The sequence below is a fragment of the Eptatretus burgeri genome, chromosome 2, assembly GCF_056783735.1.
Source record: "Eptatretus burgeri isolate ZD-2024b chromosome 2, Ebu_testis_v1, whole genome shotgun sequence".
NCBI lineage: Eukaryota > Metazoa > Chordata > Myxini > Myxiniformes > Myxinidae > Eptatretus > Eptatretus burgeri.
The window spans coordinates 71,846,429-71,865,758 of record NC_140962.1 but is presented as its reverse complement, the minus strand read 5'-3'; the positions used below and the strand labels follow the sequence as shown (position 1 = coordinate 71,865,758).

Sequence of the window (19,330 nt, the reverse complement as noted above, 5' to 3'; positions counted from 1 at the left end):
AAGCGTTGGATGCTTTGGTTTGAACCTCTGATTAAAATGAGCGAAATGAAACATTTTGAAACTTCCAAATTATTCTCACTCAGATTTCAACATCACCTGAATGCATATTATCAGGTTGTTTAAACTTTATTTATAGTAGAAGATGATGATTTGTAATGCTAGATACCACCGGGTGGTGCTGTGCAATACCCATTTACATCGAGAGAATTGGGGTCTTCCCCCCACCATGAACTCCCTCCCCCAGATATGATACCCCCACAGAAACCATACTTGGGGTACTCTTCGGTAACATGCAAAATTTGGTTGGATTTGGTTGAGTAGTTTTTTTAGTTTTTGAAGCATATACACACACACAAACAAACAAACACAAATTGAGCTTTCTGTATTAGATACATATAATAATAATAATTATTATTATTATTATTATTATTTATAAGGAGGAAACACAGAATTGTATCATTTTGCGTGTTCCAATAATGTGCATTTTTTAAATTACCGGAATGAATGTCTCGTGTGCGGTGTATTTATTCCATCAAAGTCCATTGCACAGTGACATTCAAGTTTACTTTAATCTGTGTATTGCCTGTGCCAATACGAGTTACCAACCAGCCACAGCAGACGTGCTCGGCAGTGAGGAGGAGTCAGAGGTTGGATGAACTCGCGCCAGAGATGAGGTCCATACAGGGGTGCTGGGGTTGAGAAGTGATATAAAGCTACATGTTACCAATGAAGCTGCTGCTAAATCACTGCCCTACACCCAATCCTCAAAGGGAGGTGTAATTTGGCTAGGATGTTCAATTGTTCACACACAAGGGCTTTCGAGGGATTTTGTACAAAACAAGGAAGATATGACAGCAAGAGACAACTTTGCCAATTACGTACTCGATGTCCTTCCTTGTAAACTAAAGAATGACTAATTCCTTATTCCACGAAGGTCCAATTCTGAAAATCTAGAATTGACACAAACAAGACGATGTACTTGTAAATTTCGTTGGAAAAGTGAAGATTACTTATCAAAGGGACACAAGATCAGTTGAACATCTATTTATTAAGTACACAAATACGGTGGGAATTTTGACCACACCTCAACATCCTCCCTCGATGCAACATGTATTCACTGCTTCGAATCCCTCCCCTATACGAAGTACGCAGCAGACCTTTGTCCCTACAGTTTAATGCCACGCTGCCAGAGGATATTTTGCAATTATTTCAGCTGAGGCCAAATACAAAGTAATGCATTTCTTTCCAAAAACATCAGAACATTAGCTCCAGTTAGTGGACAAAAAAAAAAAAATGGAAACATCTGCGTAAATAAGGGACACCAAGAAACGGCTTCTGCCCATGTGTTAATCAAGCAATTAACATCCCAGCATGCTTCAGGTCATTTATAAAAATGCTGCATAGGCCTGGTTGCCTATAATTATAGCGAACTGAGCTGCAAGAGGAGACCCCCATTGTCCCCAGCCACAGAGCACATGCAGTTGCCCAATGGTTTGATGAGCATGACACTGATGTTATCCAAATGTCATGACCTTCTCAGTCACCAGATCTGAACCCAATCGAGCATTTATCAGATATTCTGGAACGACGACGCCTGAGACAGCGTTTTCCACCTCCATCAAACAGGTACGAGTTGATTGACTTTCGCGTGGAAGAATGGTGAGGCATCCATCATGGAGAATTCCAGATACTGGTGGACTCTAATGCCACGGCACATCCAGGCCGCACTGGCATGCCAAATGTGCAATAAGCGCACATGCAGAAGCTTATCACTCATCACTCCCTCTCCACCAACACTGGCCTGCACACAATGACGAAGTTTTCAATCCAAATTGTGCTCTGAAGTTCTTCCTTTTCCAAAGTGAAATTTTAAACATCATAGGATAAGCAATTGTGTGCCAGTTCTATCGCTAATTAACCTGCTTGGATTTTGATACATCATCAGCACATTCAGCAGTTGGAGGAAGTGGTGAGATGTGGATACAGCAAAGGCGTGAGAGACGTACTGTGACCTCATTATGTTAGAGGTGAGCATATTCACAAACTGATGTAGCCAACTATCTACCAACTTAGCTCCTGGTTATTGTGCTTTTCCACTTACGTGCATGAGATGTACGAGAGTTCTTGATGGATGACCATGAACTCCAGCTTCCAGGTCTGGTTGAGGTTTGAAAGTGAGCTCTAACTTGCAGGGCATACCAAGTATATGGTTTGAGGTTGGTCACATTCAAACTATACTCCTTATCCGTATCCATCAAGGATTTGGCGGTTGAGTTAAACTGTGGGGGAGGAAAAAAAAAAAAAGAGAAGAGAAGAGAAGATAAAATTAAAGGTATGAATGTCACAGTGGAGTGATATGAGAGGAAGAGTTGAATATGTAATCAAAGTACAAGATGACTTTTGGTTGCTGAAAGAGGAAATCAGAGCTTGGGAGTTGGGAATGCTGGAGATTTTGGGATTTGGTCGATCTGTGGAAGATGGGAATTTTGAAAGCTATTGTAAATTGAAGAAGAGAGATCTGCGTGATATGAAAACGATAGGGTTGCACGATTTTGTAGGGCAAGTCGATCCGAAGATAAAAATGTAGAAACTTGGATGAAAAAGAAAATTTGATCGGTTGGAGAACGCTGAAGAACTTGAGTAATTTCTGCAAATGCTACGTTCTCCCTCGTGCACCTGGTAATGCTTTGCTCTCCATCCAACCCCTCCTGTTCCTCCTCTGCCCATGTTTTTTTTTTATCAGGAAGCCAATATCTCTCCAGCTATTGTGAGGGAGCAACCTCAATACTGTAGAATATGGTTGTTCACATTGGGCAACTGGCAGGGATTGCAATTGGCCCTATCACAAGAGGGTTGGGTATCTAACATCTCCACATCATCTCGAAAAAAAGTTTGGTGTTGGCTTAGTGGTTAGGGTGGTTGGATTGGGATCTTAGGGTCCTGAGTTTGAGCCTCATTGGCCACAGAATTAACACCAGGTGGTACATACTGCTTGACATAAGGGGGTTGATCTCAACTCAATCTTCACCTCCAAGTTTCATATTCCCAACCCATCCCACTCTGGAACCATCTTCACTCATATATATATATACACTGCCTACTGGACTTTGTTATTCCCATCCAAGAAGGTAGAGAAAGTTCTCTCCAGGTTCAAACCTGCTTCAATGATGGACCCATATGGTATCAATGTCCATGTTCACAAATCCTGACCTGTTGCTCATGCTTCTCATCTGTCTCCACTCTTTCGCCCATTTTTTCCTCGTTTGGCTGCCTCCTATATGCCTGGAAGACAGCAAACATCACTCTCGTCCTCAAGAAGGGTGCATAAACAGATCCCATCACCTACAGACTAGTGACATTACTTCGATTTGCAAGCGAAGTCATGGAATCTATCATTGCCACTGGTCCATCATGTAAGTGGAAAAGTCTTTCCTGATTTCTGCCCATTCGTTTGGATTCCGTCCCTGTCATTCAACTCTGTGTAGGCTTCTGCTCTTCCCCTCAGCAATAGTTGGAGACCCAAATGTTCAAAATTTAAAATAAATAAAAAGACCTCAGCACCATCTCCCTGAATGTACCTCAGGCACTCCATACAGTCTCACATCCTGTTTAAGCTCACTCCTATGGTGTACAAGGCCAACTTCATACTTTGATTTATCACTTTCTCCACTCACACAGTCAATGCGATACTTGGAGTTCCCCAAGACAGTGTCTTGGGCTTTTGTTGCTCTGTAAAAGCTTCTTACTTTTTACAGACAACTCCACATAATGCTATGCAATACTGCCCCCCCCCCCCCAGAAAGAGAACAGCTGCCTCACTCTCTGCTGATCTGATATTGATTAAATGCTAATCTGATTTATGGAACATGCCTTTCAATCCGAGAAAATCTCACCTCCAGAAGGATTGTCAAATGAACCCACCTATCTATTTCCATCATCAACTACTGGAAGAGGTTCACTCAAACTCGTTGGCCTCAACATCAGCTATGAGCTCTCCTGAACCAACCACATCAAAAAGCTGGCCTTCAAAGCCAGCTACACACTAGGAGTCCGACGTCATTGCAAGTAATCTCTTAGAAAGTCAGAACTACTCACAGGATACAAGGCCTTTGAGGAGCTGCACTCCTCTGAGTGGCTGGTGCCCCAGCATCACACTTGTTTCTCCTGGAATCTGTGGAATCTAAAGCTCTCAACATGATTGGAATCTCCTGCAGTGAGGCCGAAGCACAAGGTTTGTTGTTCTCACATCGCAGACAGGTCGGTGGCCTCTCTTATTCATTTTTGTTTTTATCACCTCCTCTGGTGTCGCTCCCTCTGCTTTATCAACCCCACTGGACAACATGTAGTGAAGTGCATCAAAGCCTTTTAAATCACGTATGGTATTTAATGATTGTAAACACCTTTCTTCGATTTGTTGGTCATATACCAATTGTTTTCGGAATACCGGTATATTCAAAATTCCAATATCGGTATATCGATATGAAAAATTATACCGATATAACCAGTGTATCGATATATCGCCGGACCCTATATGACTGAGATAAATTCAGGGTTTAAAAAAAATTAAGATGAAGGCTTACCTGACTAGCAGCTGTTTCTAAGGAGATCTTGGGCACCTTTTAGAGTTTAGACTATTGGAAACAAGTGCGATGTAATCAGCAAAATCTAGATCAGTAATGAAGTTTGCAAGATGTCTTTGACTCATTCTCAGGCTAATCATTATCCCATCATCATTGCATGAATCAAGTGAAAGGTGTAAGATATGATCTACAACTATAATGAATGGATAGTGTGCGAGGGTGTCACCCTGAAGGACCCCCGTTAGCAGGTCAAATCATTTTGGCAATGAGAGACATTGGCCCGTCCTCTAAGAACAGATGCTTGGGTATTGTTGTTTCAAAGTTTGATGGCATTGATCATTTGAGTCGGACTACCATATAATCCTAAAATTTGGAACATTTTAGATCTGTCAATCGAATCAAAAGCCTTTTGGAAGTCAATGAATATCATTGTAGCTTTCCTCTGAGTTTTTTGACTTCCGCTTTACTGTAGATCTGAATTTTACAATGGCAGAGGGATTTTGCTTTCCGTCAGTTAATTCATCAATAATATTCCAGGCAGCACGAGGCTTTTATTGAATGCTCAGGCTAGCTATAATCTTGATTTTACCCTCGATATGTTGTGCTTCAGCAGATAAATAGGCATTCTCAAGATCCTTTCTTGCAGCATTACATGCGTGTTTGGTTTCAACGCAAGGATTCATGATGAGTTGAGTTGAACAGTACCGTAGATTGTCCCTTGCTTTAATGACAGCATCATGTGTGCCAAGGTGTTTAACTCCCTTTTTGGGCTTCTTAGAGAGGGTACTTAATGCAACTTCTTCGGTTGCCTCAATAAAGGTTGTTTTCAGTTTACTTACTTTGTCAGAGTTCAATATTGCAAACCTATTGTACGTGTTAATAGTAATTGATGGGGCAATGTTAGTATCAGTGGTGAGGGTGGACCAATCAATTTATTCCATGGGGTGTTTCTTTGCTTTGGTTGATGAGCGTAAGCTCATGGTAACCTTGGAAGACACGAATCTATGATCTGAACTAATACTATTGAATTATGAGAAAGCACAAGTATCTTTGATGCTGTTACGCCATTTCTTTGTTGTACATACAAGTATAGTGTCAGGCAATCCATCCAAAGTCTTGGCAGACACTTGGTAGTAAAGATCATTGCCAACGTACTCGAAGTATGAATAAGAAAGAAACACAGACAATGTATCGGGTTTGTCTTTGATTGCTTGCACATTCACAAGCTGAGGAGGGTATGGAATTACTACGGAGGGCAAAGAAGAAAGAAAAAAGGAAATTAATAATAATAATACTAAAAATAAATTATCATTATATAATGGTTACAAACATGCTTTCAACTATGAAAAAAGGTTTACATATCAGAGATCATGTATTTAGATCAGGTTTAACTGGAAACAAAACATTATTAATTTAGCACAAAAGCAATATGAAGAAGATTGAAATAAAAAAGGAAAAAAAATAAACAAATTGATTAGTAAGTAAATAAATGAAAGATCATGATATTTTGCTCTATTTCATGTAATCGAAGGTGTCCCGATTTTCATAAACTGTATCGTAGAATACTCTGATTCTAGTGGTTAAATTATATACTGTACAGTATATTAACTGCTTTATAAAGTGGGTAAATGTAATCATTGAACGTGGTATTGTGCTCTTCTTTCCCTTTGGCACTTTATAGCTTGATGTAGCTGCTTTGTGGGAACAATTCCTGGGTGATGCCACCGTTAGGTTAAAGGTTAAGGTTCAAGAGGCAGGGTCACAATTCACCTGTTTTCATAATTACTCCTGATATGTTTTTCCTTCGTTAAATTTTTTTAATGTAATCAAAATCATGACATTATTTTAATAATGGCTTGATAATTAGTATTGCCATGTTTGAGAGGAGTACAAATTCGGTAGCATGTGTTCGTGTAGGTGAGAGTATTTTCTGTAACCAGGGGCCCTTTAGTGTGATGTCCTGTGCTTACGTATGTCATGAGAGGTGTCATAGTTGACATTGACAGGAAAGTATAATTCGTACATGTCCTCTCTGTAAACCAGGCAAGGCACCAGGCAAGGTGAGGACGGAGTGGGACCACAATGGATTTGGACGTGTCTGCATCCTGTGTGTGGCTTTAAAAACCTCTCTCTGGCCTGTGATGGTTCGAGAGTCACAGGGGCACCAGACTGCCCACATGATGGTACCACGACGGCAACTGCATGCCGCTTGAATGGCAAAGCCATGCAATGAGTGAGGGATTTGATAAAGGGGCTGCACATGGGGGCAATGGGCGAGTTGGAACAGGTGATTCAGGAGAGTTGGAGAAGAAGGAGGCAGATCTTTGGAGTCGAAGCAGTGAGCTGGGCGCTCTCTCTCTCTCTCTCTCTCTCTCTCTCTCTCTCTCTCTCTCTCTCTCTCTCTCTCTCTCTCTCTCTCTCTCTCTCTCTCTCTATATATATATATATATATATATATATATATATATATATACATTTGGAAGCTCGGGCAGCTTTGGTGTCTCTCATTGCCTCATTCATATTGTGGCTGTGGGATAACGTGTGCCTCCCTGATTCTGGAAACCTGCCCACCGGTATCCTTTGAAAAACTTTGACTGCACTTCCTTTATGTAAAAAAAAAAACTGCAAAAAAAAAAACAGGCTTTTATGTGCACTATAATTAACCTCTTTGTCAAAAATTTTCAGCCTGATCCATCAAAAACTGTATGACTCGTATGCAATTATGTAGCGACCACCCATGTCACCTACCGGCTTGTATGTTTGTTTGTATGTAATGGACAGCTCTGGAGGCCATAGGAGTCAACCGATTTTTATGAAACTTGAGAGGTAGGTTCATACCAGGATCTAGTTGTATGGGACACCACCGTTGCCTAGCAAAGGGACTTTGAAATTTTTGAAAAATCCCAAAAAATTCTATTTTTTCGAAAATCAAAAACCGGCTTCCGCGCTTTTATGTGCACCATAATCAACCTCTTTGTCGAAAATTTTCAGCCCGATCCGTCAAAAACTCTATGACGAGTATGCAATTATGTAGTGACCACCCATGTCGCCTACTGGCTTGTTTGTTTGTTTGTATGTAATGGACAGCTCTGGAGGCCAGAGGAGTCAACCGATTTTGATGAAACTTGACAGGTAGGTTCATACCAGGATCTAGTTTATGTTTTTGAGCACCGTTGCTATGGACGCCACCATTGCCTAGCAACGGGACTTTGAAATTTTTGAAAAAATCCGAAATTTTTTTTTTTTGAAAATCAAAAATCGGCTTCCGCGCTTTTATGCGCACTATAATAAACCTCTTTGTCAAAAAATTTCAGCCCGATCCGTCAAAAACTATGACTAGTATGCAATTATATAGCGACCACCCATGTCGCCTACCGGCTTGTCTGTTTGTTTGTATGTAATGGACAGCTCTGGAGGCCAGAGGAGTCAACCGATTTTGATGAAACTTGACTGGAAGGTTCATACCAGGATCTAGTTGTATGCTTTTGAGCACCGTTGCTATGGACGCCACCGTTGCCTTGCAACGGAACTTTAAAATTTTTGAAAAAAATCAGGAAAAGTTTTTTTTCGAAAATCAAAAATTGGCTTCTGCGCTTTTATGCGCACTATAATCAACCTCTTTGTCAAAAAAATTCAGCCCAATCCGTCAAAAACTGTATGACTAGTATGCAATCATCTAGCGACCACCCATGTCACCTACCGGCTTGTATTATATCATTTTTAGCCCGAGCTCTCATTTTTGGCCATATGTGCACATTACTTCAGAGTAGCGGGGAATCGTTAGCAGACCCTGTTGATGCGACAGTGTGAATGCTGGTCAATATCAAAAAAACTAATTTACATTGTATTTTACCAATGTGAAAAATCATATCAGTTATATTTTAAGGACCATTTCGGTTGCAGTCAAACAAAAATTAGTGTATTGTTTCAAAAATGGTGGTATGACTTGTAAAGTTTGCTTTATCACATTAATTTCCTGCCCATATCACATTTTCCACATCTTACCAACTGTCTCCACGTCCACCACCGTATGAGCCTTGTTTGTTCCTCCCCATGGTCCAAATGCTTGGACAGACACGTTATATTGTCCAAAGGAAATAATCTCAGAAATTTGTAATTGAGGCTGAGACACATTGCCAAACACTTCCTTGCTTTCCCAACTGGAAAAGAGACAAAGAGAGTGAAACAATAATGAATTGTACCAAATAAACAAAGATGTAATAATATGAATGTCATTTTCAAACCAAAGAAGTGACACATCGACATGGGGCAGTAGAGCACAACTTCAGTTAAAGAGGTAATGAATTACAAAAGTTTAAATGAACAACAATTTATGCAACAAATTTGGCTCTTATTAATTCATTATTCCTGATAAAAGAGCAGGTAAAGGCTGAAAGTAAAAAAAAAAAAAAAAAAAAAAAATTATACAGTACTGAATATATTTGATTAGAATCAATATTTTTCAGTTTCATAAAGTTTACATTTTCATACAGAGAAAACAGCTCAGTGATTTTAACTGTTAAACTATATTTATATTGATAGCACCATCGTATCTGCTCCATGATCGACTGAGTGATCTCTCCTATTTCCTCAACACAAATGAGTTTATCGTCATTTTCTTTCAAACATTTATATTTGCGTGAATGTTTAACAGGGTATATAATTCCTTGCACACAGCTCTGCGGTAGAATTTCAAAGGCATCCCAAGTTGGCCGAATGGCATTTTGAGTCAAGCACAAAGGGCGGAGGAGCTCCTTGTGAGCCAACAGCCATCCACATCGAGTGTCTAACTGTGTCTGCGGATGTCCTCCTGCAGTTTGGACACTTTTTTTTTTTAGGAGGTTGGTGGCAGGATTTGCACTCCAGCAACCGTAAAACCCTTCACTCCGCAAAGCACAAGGAAAACGCAAATACAATTGAAAACCCACTCCATGGGAGCAGCTCCTGTGATGCTACCTTTCGCAGAACAGCTCACCAGATGAGGGGATTGGGGCAAAGCCATTGGGACCCCCACTTTTTAATGATAGGAGAAAAAACGGGGTAAAACCAGACAGGCAGACGGAGTAAAAATTAATATCTCACTCCTCTCTGTGCACGTGCAACCGGGACGAATTCAGAGACAAACTAGAGGGGGAGCACTCGGTAGAGTGCAAAACCTCCGCCGCCAATACTGCTAGGTCACTCAAGTGAACCTGATATCCTAATCATTCAATTTGACGTCAACAGTGCTCACAGAGTTATAGTTTGCAACTTTCCCTTTTACATACTCAATTCATTCGTCATAAATAGATTCCTTGAGACAGAAATTGATTTTACGTGGGTATATCAACCTGAAGTTCCAAAATCAGCCACAATTATAATTTTGGCATGTTGTTGGTTGGAAATCACTTATAACATGTAGAAATGCAAAAAAAAAAAAAAAAAAAAAAAAAAAAATCGAAATTTTGTTGAAAAAAAAGTTGCAAAATTTTCTTTTCTCTAACAATTTTTTTTTTGGGGGGGGGGGGGTGGAAATCACTTAAATCATCTAGAAATGCAAAAAAAAATAAATTAAAATATTTTTTCAAATTGGCCGCCATAGCGGCCATATTGGATTTTGGACCAAGTCCAAAATCGAATGGCATGATCCTTGGACCATACCTAATCTCCCCACCAAGTTTCATCGAGTTTTTTTTTTCCGTAATACTGTTCCGTCGAAAATCCATCGAGGAGTTTTTTTCCGTAATAATGTTCGCAAACAAACAAACAGAAAGGGTTGAAAACAGTAACCTCCGATCTTCGATGGTGGAGGTTAATTACTGTTAAACAGCAGGTTTGTTTTCTGATTCATGTTCTGATTCGTTATCAATATACAACATTCAACTTAAACAAGTTCTTCCTCAATCATAAACTGATGTTTGTGGACAGACGGACGGGCAGACATGAACCAATTGCTTAACCCCACTTTTTGCTTCATGCGTTCGGGTCAATACGTAACTAGAACAGAACTCGGTAGAGTTCATATCTCTGCCAGACTGAACAATTTACGTTTTGTATCCACTGATAGGTCGAATCTGCACCCAGACCTCAACCAAAATCTAATCAGCTTGTTCTTGTCACCTACCCAACTCATCCATCAACTTTTGTCATAACCTTGTCCACAACTTTTTGAAATATCATGCTTTACAGTATGTTGTTTTTGGTCATGTTAGTTATCGTTTTGACCCCATCTCTCATTGATGAAGAATCACTTAAAATATTCTAGTATCCGGATCCAGATGCAACCCACCAACAAAGTTTAGTTTGAATCAATCCATAACTTTACGAGATATCCTCCTCATAAACAGACAGACAAACAGGAGTGAAAACATACCATTCGTCCAACTTCGGTGAAGGAGGTACCTAGAGAGTTCATAGAACACCTTACCTCACAGTCTTGAGAAACAAGGACGTGGGTGGGTGCTGCGAGCGGCAAATCTGATTGGTCGAGATGATGTAAAATTCCATAATATTTTGTACAAATACTGCTAAACGGAAGGGTTTTGAAAGTGCCAAGAAAGTGATTTGTGGAATACAGTGTTCAAGTGTATAATTCAATTGAAATAAAATTAAGATTTTTAATTGTTGGAGAAAAACAATTTTTTGGAAGTTTACAATCATTGATGCAGCGACTTTTACACCACCTTATATAAGATGTTACATTAGTTATTCGTGCATGTTGTTTGTGGGTATTTTTTTGTATACATACATTAGGCTCAAGGAAGAGCTAGTACAAGTACACAGAGTGGATCAGGATGCAACACAACAAAAGGAACAACAGAGAGAGGGGGAACAAAAAAAAACACCAACAGCAGAGCTGAAGGCCAAGACAAGGGAAATAGACAAACAATGGTTGTGGGGAGGAATGGGGGGCAGGAGAGGAAGCATGGGGTGGACAAGTTGGATACAGAAGGGAACTCTCAGGAGGGAAAACTGGAAATTTTGAAGGAGGAGGGATTGGGGTGGGGTAGGGGGGTTACCGAGGGTAGAAAAGATCATGGTTTTGGATTGGGGATGATCTGAGATGCTAATAAACACATGTCTTGAAGACCTGGAGGGCAGAATGAGATTGAAGATGATGTAGAAGTTGGTTCCACATGCAGGGGGAAAAACAAGAAGAAAAAAAAAAGAGGCAAATGAGTGGAGGTGAGAAATGATCCTGGATTCCAGTCGTTTCACCAGAAGGGGGTTGATGGTGGACCGTGTGAGCCAAAGCACAGAAAGAGCAGAGGGTGCAAGACCAGAAAGACCACCAACCTGTTTGCGATGGTGAAGTGATATGTCCATCGACTCAGCTTCATCATGCAAGATTCCAATCATTTTAAAGGCCTTGGTTTCCATGGCACCAAGCTGAGCAAGATGTGAGGCAGGGGAGCCAGTCCAGAGGGGTGAGCAGTACTCCATCAAGCTGCAGATAGATGAAGGTCTTGTAGGTGGATAGGGGTTCCGGTGTTCGAAGGAAGGACTTTGTACGACGGGCGGTGCCCAATCGGCTGCTGGCTTTGTTGGCCAACTTTGAAATGTAGTTTGCCAAAGAAAGACCATGGCTTATAGTGAGACCCAGGAGTATAAATCACTGAACTTCCTCAAGAGGATTGTTAAGAAAGTAGATATGAGGATTAACAGATAGTCCTTTCAGAGAGAGATCGTGAGTGTGGGGGGGGGGGGGGGATGTATCAGCATTGAAAGAAATATTCCAAGTGTTTGACCATCTTGTGATTTTTTTTTCAAGGTCTGAAGAAAGGGAAGAGGCTCCAGCCTGCCTGTTTGAGGGATAAGGGATGTCACGGCAGAGGGTGGAGTCATCAAAAAATAAGGTGTCGGCTTAACGGTTAATGTGACTGACTTAAGATCCTTAGGTCTTGAGTTCAAACCCACCCCCATTGAATTAACACCAGGTAGGGTTGACTCAGCCTGTCATCTTTATGAGGTCAACAAAAATGAGTACCATCGTGATGGTAATGAGCACTGCATCAGCAGCACAGTCGCACACCCAGAAAATGATCCAATATCAAATTTTGAGTTTAAAAAGTCTCTATTGTTATCCCTGTGTCCCCAATTCCCCACCCCAATGAGCATGAACTGGGGGTCAAATCAAAAATTTGTCACATATTCCATGCGTCCTCCAATTTTGATTACACACACCAAGTGTGATTAAAAATGTTTAAAAATGTGCCCGCAAATGCAGTTTTTGGTATTTAACCTTTTGACCGCGTCTCAGAGCCACAGGGGGAATGGCCAAAACCAATACCGATCTCGCACCTTCTTGCCATGTGGTGATCATAACAACCAAGTTTGGTGAATTTCAGCACAACCGTTTAAGAGACAGCGTGACGGACGGACGGAAACAAACAGGAGCCGATTACAATATCCCCCAGTTTTTTTTCAAGAATGGGGATAATAATAGAACTGGTTACTAAATTTACTATTTGATCAAAGTCAAAAGACAAGTTCCCAGTACAGATTTAAAAACAGAAAGGGTGCAAAGCTTAGGATTATGGAGGAGAAGATAATTCCATCGTTTAGGAGCTAAAAAAATAAACATTATTGACAACAGATCTCAGCCTTGTTCACGGAACTATTAAAATAAAGTGGACAATCCCAGAATGACACAGTAATTCATTCTCTTGAGACCAATTCAGTTTGGTGAAGTTGAGAATCCAATTATTTCTTCATCAAGATTTAAGCCTACAACCACTGGAATGCCAGTTTAGTGGCTTCACTATGGGCGGCCACTCGTGTAGCCAAGGCAACTTGAGATGGTTGCTAAAATGCTACTCCAAATTATTTTTTTGTAGACAAAGTCAAGACTCATGGAAGAACGAGAACACAGAATGGATCAGGATGCAACAGAACAACAGCAACAGCAGAAAGAGAAAGGGGAAACCAATGGCAGTGCTGAGGGAAAAAATAGACAGATGGACAATCAAGGGATGTGTGTAAGAATGAGGGGTAAGGGAGAATGCAGAGGGTGGGCAAGATGGATGTGGAAGCAAACCCTCAGGAAGGAAAAACTGAAAGAAAAACTGGGGTTATTTAACGGGGGTAGAGAAGATCATGGTTTTGGACCTGAGATGGTGGTGGAACAGCTGTCTTGAAGACCTGGAGAGAAGAATGAGATTGAAGAGAATGTGGAAGTTGGTTCCACAGATGGGAGAAAGGAGGAACGCATGAGTGGAGATGAGCAGCGATTCTGGATTTTAGAAGTTTCACCAGAAGGGGAGTCGATGGTGGTCCACGCGTATCCTGGAGAAACCCGGAGGGAGGGGGGGGAGGGGCACAAAGCACAGAGAGCGTAGAGAGTGCAGGACCAGAAAGGATCTATCTGCTGATCCTCTTTATCTACTGGCTGAAGACTCTACCCTTTGCCATGGCATCCCTCATCCTCCAGATAAGCAGGCAGCAGCTTCTTAACTCTACATGAGCCTCAACCATGTCTACAAAACAAGTTCACCAGTGAAATTTGGCTGCAAATGATATCGGCTTTGTGAAAGACAAAGTTACACAATAATGACAGCAAAAGTGATAAAATAATCAAAACCTTTGCTGACCAGTATATATGGAGCCAGAAAAAGAAAAGAGATATAAATAAGAGGGAGATGTTCGGAATAGGCAGAGGGGAATATAATATATGAAAAGAAAGTAAAGACGGAATGGCTGAAAGAGAGACAAAAATCATGACATACAAATACAGATAGAGTATGCTCACAGCTTATGAGTGTAGCTGTATCTGAAAGCACCAGGGATAGGAGCCCAGGAACAGATGAGAGTCTCAAGGTCCTGTGTCCAACAGTCAATTGGTCCCATGGCCACCTCATGCGACGAGGAATCATCTGATGAGAGCAGCGTTAGAGTATTTTTGACATTTCCTGCCCAAAAAAGGAAGAAAAAAAAGATGATGTCCTCATTAAGCTCCATCAATTCAACATATATTTAAAATCAGCAAAAATATGCACCTCGTAGATGATTACGTATCCCATTTATTACCTGAAACCAAGCTGTCGGTGATGCAGATACACGATTGGATGATGAGAAATAAGATCATTTTGAGTTCAATTTTTGAAAGGAACGAAGTGTGCAGATGTGTGTGTGTGTGTGTGTGTATATGAGAGGGGGAGAGAGAGAGAGAAAGGAGAGAGAGGAGAGAGAGGAGAGAGAGGAGAGAGAGGAGAGAGAGGAGAGAGAGGAGAGAGAGGAGAGAGAGGAGAGAGAGGAGAGAGAGGAGAGAGAGGAGAGAGAGGAGAGAGAGGAGAGAGAGGAGAGAGAGGAGAGAGAGAGAGGTAAGTCACTTTGAGATCATGCAATTTCAAAAAGACAGTCAGAAGGCTGGGGATCAAGAAACAGCCTCAGCAAGGAGTACAACAGACAAAACGAAGGGTTTTTAAGAGGTGGTATAATCAAAAGACAGAATTCAAGACAAAGAAGATGAAAATCAAGGAGCAGACGAAAAATACTTGGCACGACGGAATGAGATCAAGTTTCTAGAGAAATGTCCCAGATGAAAGCAAGTGACATACAGGAAGACGTTGCAGACGCACGATTGGTAAAGATAACCAACATTCATTTTCCTTCCCAAAAATGTGATGCAAATGGAAAACAAAACCAAGAACTTCCTTTCCAATTCATTCCTTCCGTTACAACTTTCCTTTGATATTATCTTACAGGATGGCCACAATGTCTGGTCAGCCATTGTAAAAATTGTGACATTGCCTTTTATCATATTAGCTGCCAACACTGAAGGGTTCCACAAGTGTATTTCACATACATTTACAGGAAGTACTCATTTTCTTTATGACACATTTTACAGCATATGACACGAACCTGAAGTGTCCAGTGGATCTGTTTGTGCTCCATCATTGGCATGACAGGAAATCATTTTGCGCCGCATATCCTGTGGGACATTTTCCGGAGTGTTTGTGGGGTGATGCGATTAAAAGAAGTGTCACTGCTTGTTTAAGTCATCACTGGTTTTGTAGCATTGCTGTGGAACAATCTCTTTTATGAATCCCAAAAAGGGATTCCTGGCGGATTCATTGCTGGAAGTCTACGTGCATCTCTTCCGTTGTTTTCCGTTTGTGGATGTTCGTGAACCCAGCCACTGAGAACAATCCGTTGTTCGATTGTGTAATTGCTTGTATCACCCAACTATGGTTACATTCACTCAATCTTAAAAAAAGAAACAAATTAACACTGCACACAAAGGCAAGGTCACTGTTTTTACAAGGAGTGACAAGACATTGTGGCCACCCTGTACTGTCCTTGATACCGCACCCTTTGACTGTTTATTGAACAACTATAACATACATTACATTGTTTTTTAGGTTTTTTTACATAGCAAAAATGTTATTTCTTTATCAAGAAAAACATCAACTTCATTACCAAAGATTTATTTATGTCTCGTTCCAGGAAACCTGTTAGTGAAGCTCAACATATAACTCCTTATTTTAGGTAGTCAAACAGGATGATGCAGAGTATATACACCACATACCTTTGAGCTCATGGACATACAGTCTCGGTTCAATTCCCAATATGACTACATTATTCACGCAGGAAGGGTGTTACATCACGAAGGTCCCCTCGAATGGGTGGGAAGCTGGAATTCTCATCTTCGAGCATTAGTCGGTGGACTTTAAAAACCCCACGGTGTCGTTCACAGAGTAGACGAGTCATCACTGGCTCCATGAACAAATTACAAATTCCTGCCATGATTGAATAATTGCTGGCAAGGCAACAGCAAACAAAGAGAGACTTGGTTTACCAAGAAAACTTTACCAAGAGAGACTGCTTCTGCAGCATCGATGCTCTGTCTTCAGAATGTAGGGATGAACTGCCAATTCAGACCAATTTTCATGCAACCTACTTGCGAGATACAGTTGTTTTAATCAGGAAAAAAATGTGCCAGAAGTAAGTATAGTTTTCCCAATATGGTAATTATCGCAAAGGGAAATCTGGTTTTGTGTCTGACTCATTGAGTTGCAGTCCTGGGATTTTTTGGTTGTTTTTTTTTTTTGCCATGCAGTTTCTTAATTAAGGAAATGACTATACCTTTCTTTCTGAAGGAGATAGGCTTATTGCAGATTAATGCAATTTTAAAACAGACTGGTATTGACACATACAGTATACATTGTGAGGGAACCAGACCACAATACCTGACTATGAAATGTCTGGTTAGCTCTGTCATTCAAATAAATGATGCCAAAAGGAACGACATGTATAGTCATTGTTGGCACTGTACCATACAGCTGATATATCTTCTACACCCTCAACTTCACCTGCGTGCATCACAAATTTAATGCAACCACTTACATCATCAAATATAAAAATTACACTTGGTACAATGTCCCCAAAAGTAAAGGCAATACTGGTACACATTAAAAAATAAAAGAGATGCCAGAGATGGATTTCTTGCTTATCTCACTGAGGGGCAGTAGAATGTCTAAAGAAGTCCACCCGAATAATGATCGACACTCTGGCCTCAAAAAATGTCCATTCCTATGATGTTGAAAGCAATAGGTTGATATAAGTTGACTATCACTGCAGATTGAAAGAAATGATTAAATAACCTCATCATATCTGAATTTTAAGTGAAACACTATTTATGGCAGTTTCACTTTAATTTGTGGCAAGGAGGGAAAATGGAAATTTGGAAGGAGGAATTCGGGTGGGTGAACACATGGAGGGAATAATGAGATTGAAGAAAATGTGGAAGTTGGTTCCACAGGCAGAGGAAAAAAAAACGAAATGAGGAAGGAATGAGTGGAGGTGAGCAATGATCCTGGATTTAGATAGTTTCACAAGAAGAGGTTGGGGGTGGACAATGTGTGCCCAGATTTCTGCAGGATGCTGCTCGCCACCATTTCAGATCTTCCCCAATCCAAAACCAAGATATTTTTGAGCCTCATTAAACCCCCAACCCACCCCAAACATTCCTTCCAAATTTCCAGTTTTCCCTCCTGTCCACTCTATGCATATAGATAATAACAACATGTCTTGAAGACAATAATATAGATAATAATAACATAATAACTATGCATAATAACACGAACATTATATATATATATATATATATATATATATATGTATATATATATATATATATATATATATATATCTCTTCTTCTTCTTCTTTCGGCTGCTCCCGTAAGGGGTCGCCACAGCGGATCATCAATATGATCCGCATAGTGATTTGGCACATGTTTTACGCCGGATGCCCTTCCTGACGCAACCCTGGTCGCCTCTTACGACACAGGGATCTGGTACACCTATTTTAACCGGGGTATACACTGGCCCAGTATACTGGTACTCATTTCGCCGACCTTGGAAGGATGACAGGTTGAGTCAACCCCCTGGTGTATTAATTCAGTGGCCCAACAGGGCTTGAACTCAGGACCTTTTGGATCCCAAGCAGCTGCCCTAACCACTGCGCCAACACCAGGCTATATATATATATATATATATATATATATATATATATATATATATATATATATATATATATATATAGTTGCCGACCTGGGGTCGGGGCAAGAAGACCACGATGGGGGTGGGGGGGAAGGGAGGGGCAGCTACCTCGGGTTCCCACCAGACTCTCCGGAATCACAGGCTGTTGCACAAGGATAACTCCGTGGCACGGTGGGTCGCTAATCGACCATGAACGCCAATAACTCAACTACGTGACTTAGGGTCCTCCGTCTACTGGTTACTTAATGGTCACGTGATCTAATTACCAGGGGACATGCCCTCCATACGCCTTGTTCAAACCGGATCAACTTACCAAATCAGATGCAGTCGAGCGTAACTGCCAAGGACATACAGACGAAAAAACAGATCATTGTTGGATAACGTCCTGGCTAAGCTCGGATATGGACCATGCTGGATCAATGAAGGAAAAGACGAAAACGAGCTGGGAACATTTCTATACAAGTATTTATTTACAATCAAGCAAGGAAAGGTATGTGGCACAGTAAATGGGGTTTATTATTATGTACAGCAGGGCAAGCAAGGAATTTTTGGGGTGCGACAAAAGGCAAGCAATTTACAAAAGCAGACACAGAGCAGACTTATCCCGTTATATCTTCCACAACTTTAACTTATGCTACGACAGGTGCCAACACACACACACACACACACACACACACACACACACACACACACACACACACACACACACACACACACACACACACACACACACACACACACACACGATGAAGATTAGATAGCCAGAAGGGAGGAGAGCAGATGAGGACGAACGGCCTCGCAATACCTGGTGCGGTCGGCCAACCGCGCAACCCAGTACGCTTTGGGGGACGCTCCACTTGAGCGATCCCACCTTAAGAGTTGGCACATTATCTCCTGCTTAATCACTTTGCCGAGGCTCGTGGAAGCGTGTGTTTCGCACTGGTCCCAGAAGAACGTCTGTCGCACACCAGCCCCGAGTGTATATGCAGCGACAGCAGACGAGAAGCAGTGAAGAGAGGGCGGAGCAGAGAGGCAAAGGAGAGGGCGAGGCAAACAGGCGAAGACGAGTGCGAGGCAGGCAAGTGAATAAGTGGGCGAGACAGGCAGGCGGAGAAGAGCAGAGAGCAGACGGCTTCGCGATTTGCCTTTTATAAGCCTCGGGCAAAGGGCGGGTGACGACCTGAAGCGACGCGCCGTGACCCAAATCGCTCTTCCTTATTGGACCATGGCGGTCATATCTCCACCCTGCCAGGCTCCTGTGGCCGGAAGCA

At 41.4% G+C, this 19,330-nt stretch overlaps 1 protein-coding gene across 15 annotated transcripts in view; it reads right to left on the bottom strand.

Annotated features, from left to right (window-relative positions):
• Positions 1-19,330, bottom strand: part of LOC147032292 (leukemia inhibitory factor receptor-like) — a 121,555-nt gene that overhangs the window by 85,231 nt on the left and 16,994 nt on the right. For 5 of the 15 annotated variants that reach the window (XM_085869772.1, XM_085869773.1, XM_085869774.1 and 2 more), the window contains exons 2-7: positions 14,308-14,467; positions 8,586-8,740; positions 5,666-5,826; positions 3,211-3,282; positions 2,102-2,279; positions 607-689 (exon numbers count right to left, since the gene is read on the bottom strand). In XM_085869772.1, coding sequence (XP_085725898.1) covers positions 607-689; positions 2,102-2,279; positions 3,211-3,282; positions 5,666-5,826; positions 8,586-8,740; positions 14,308-14,405 — 747 coding nt within the window. In that variant the 5' untranslated portion in view covers positions 14,406-14,467. Of the gene's footprint in view, positions 1-606; positions 690-2,101; positions 2,280-3,210; positions 3,283-5,665; positions 5,827-8,585; positions 8,741-10,986; positions 11,084-13,667; positions 13,845-14,307; positions 14,468-14,585; positions 14,755-15,419; positions 16,067-19,330 lie in introns of those variants that run through there. The other 10 variants (XM_085869765.1, XM_085869767.1, XM_085869766.1 and 7 more) reach the window with 10 other exon arrangements.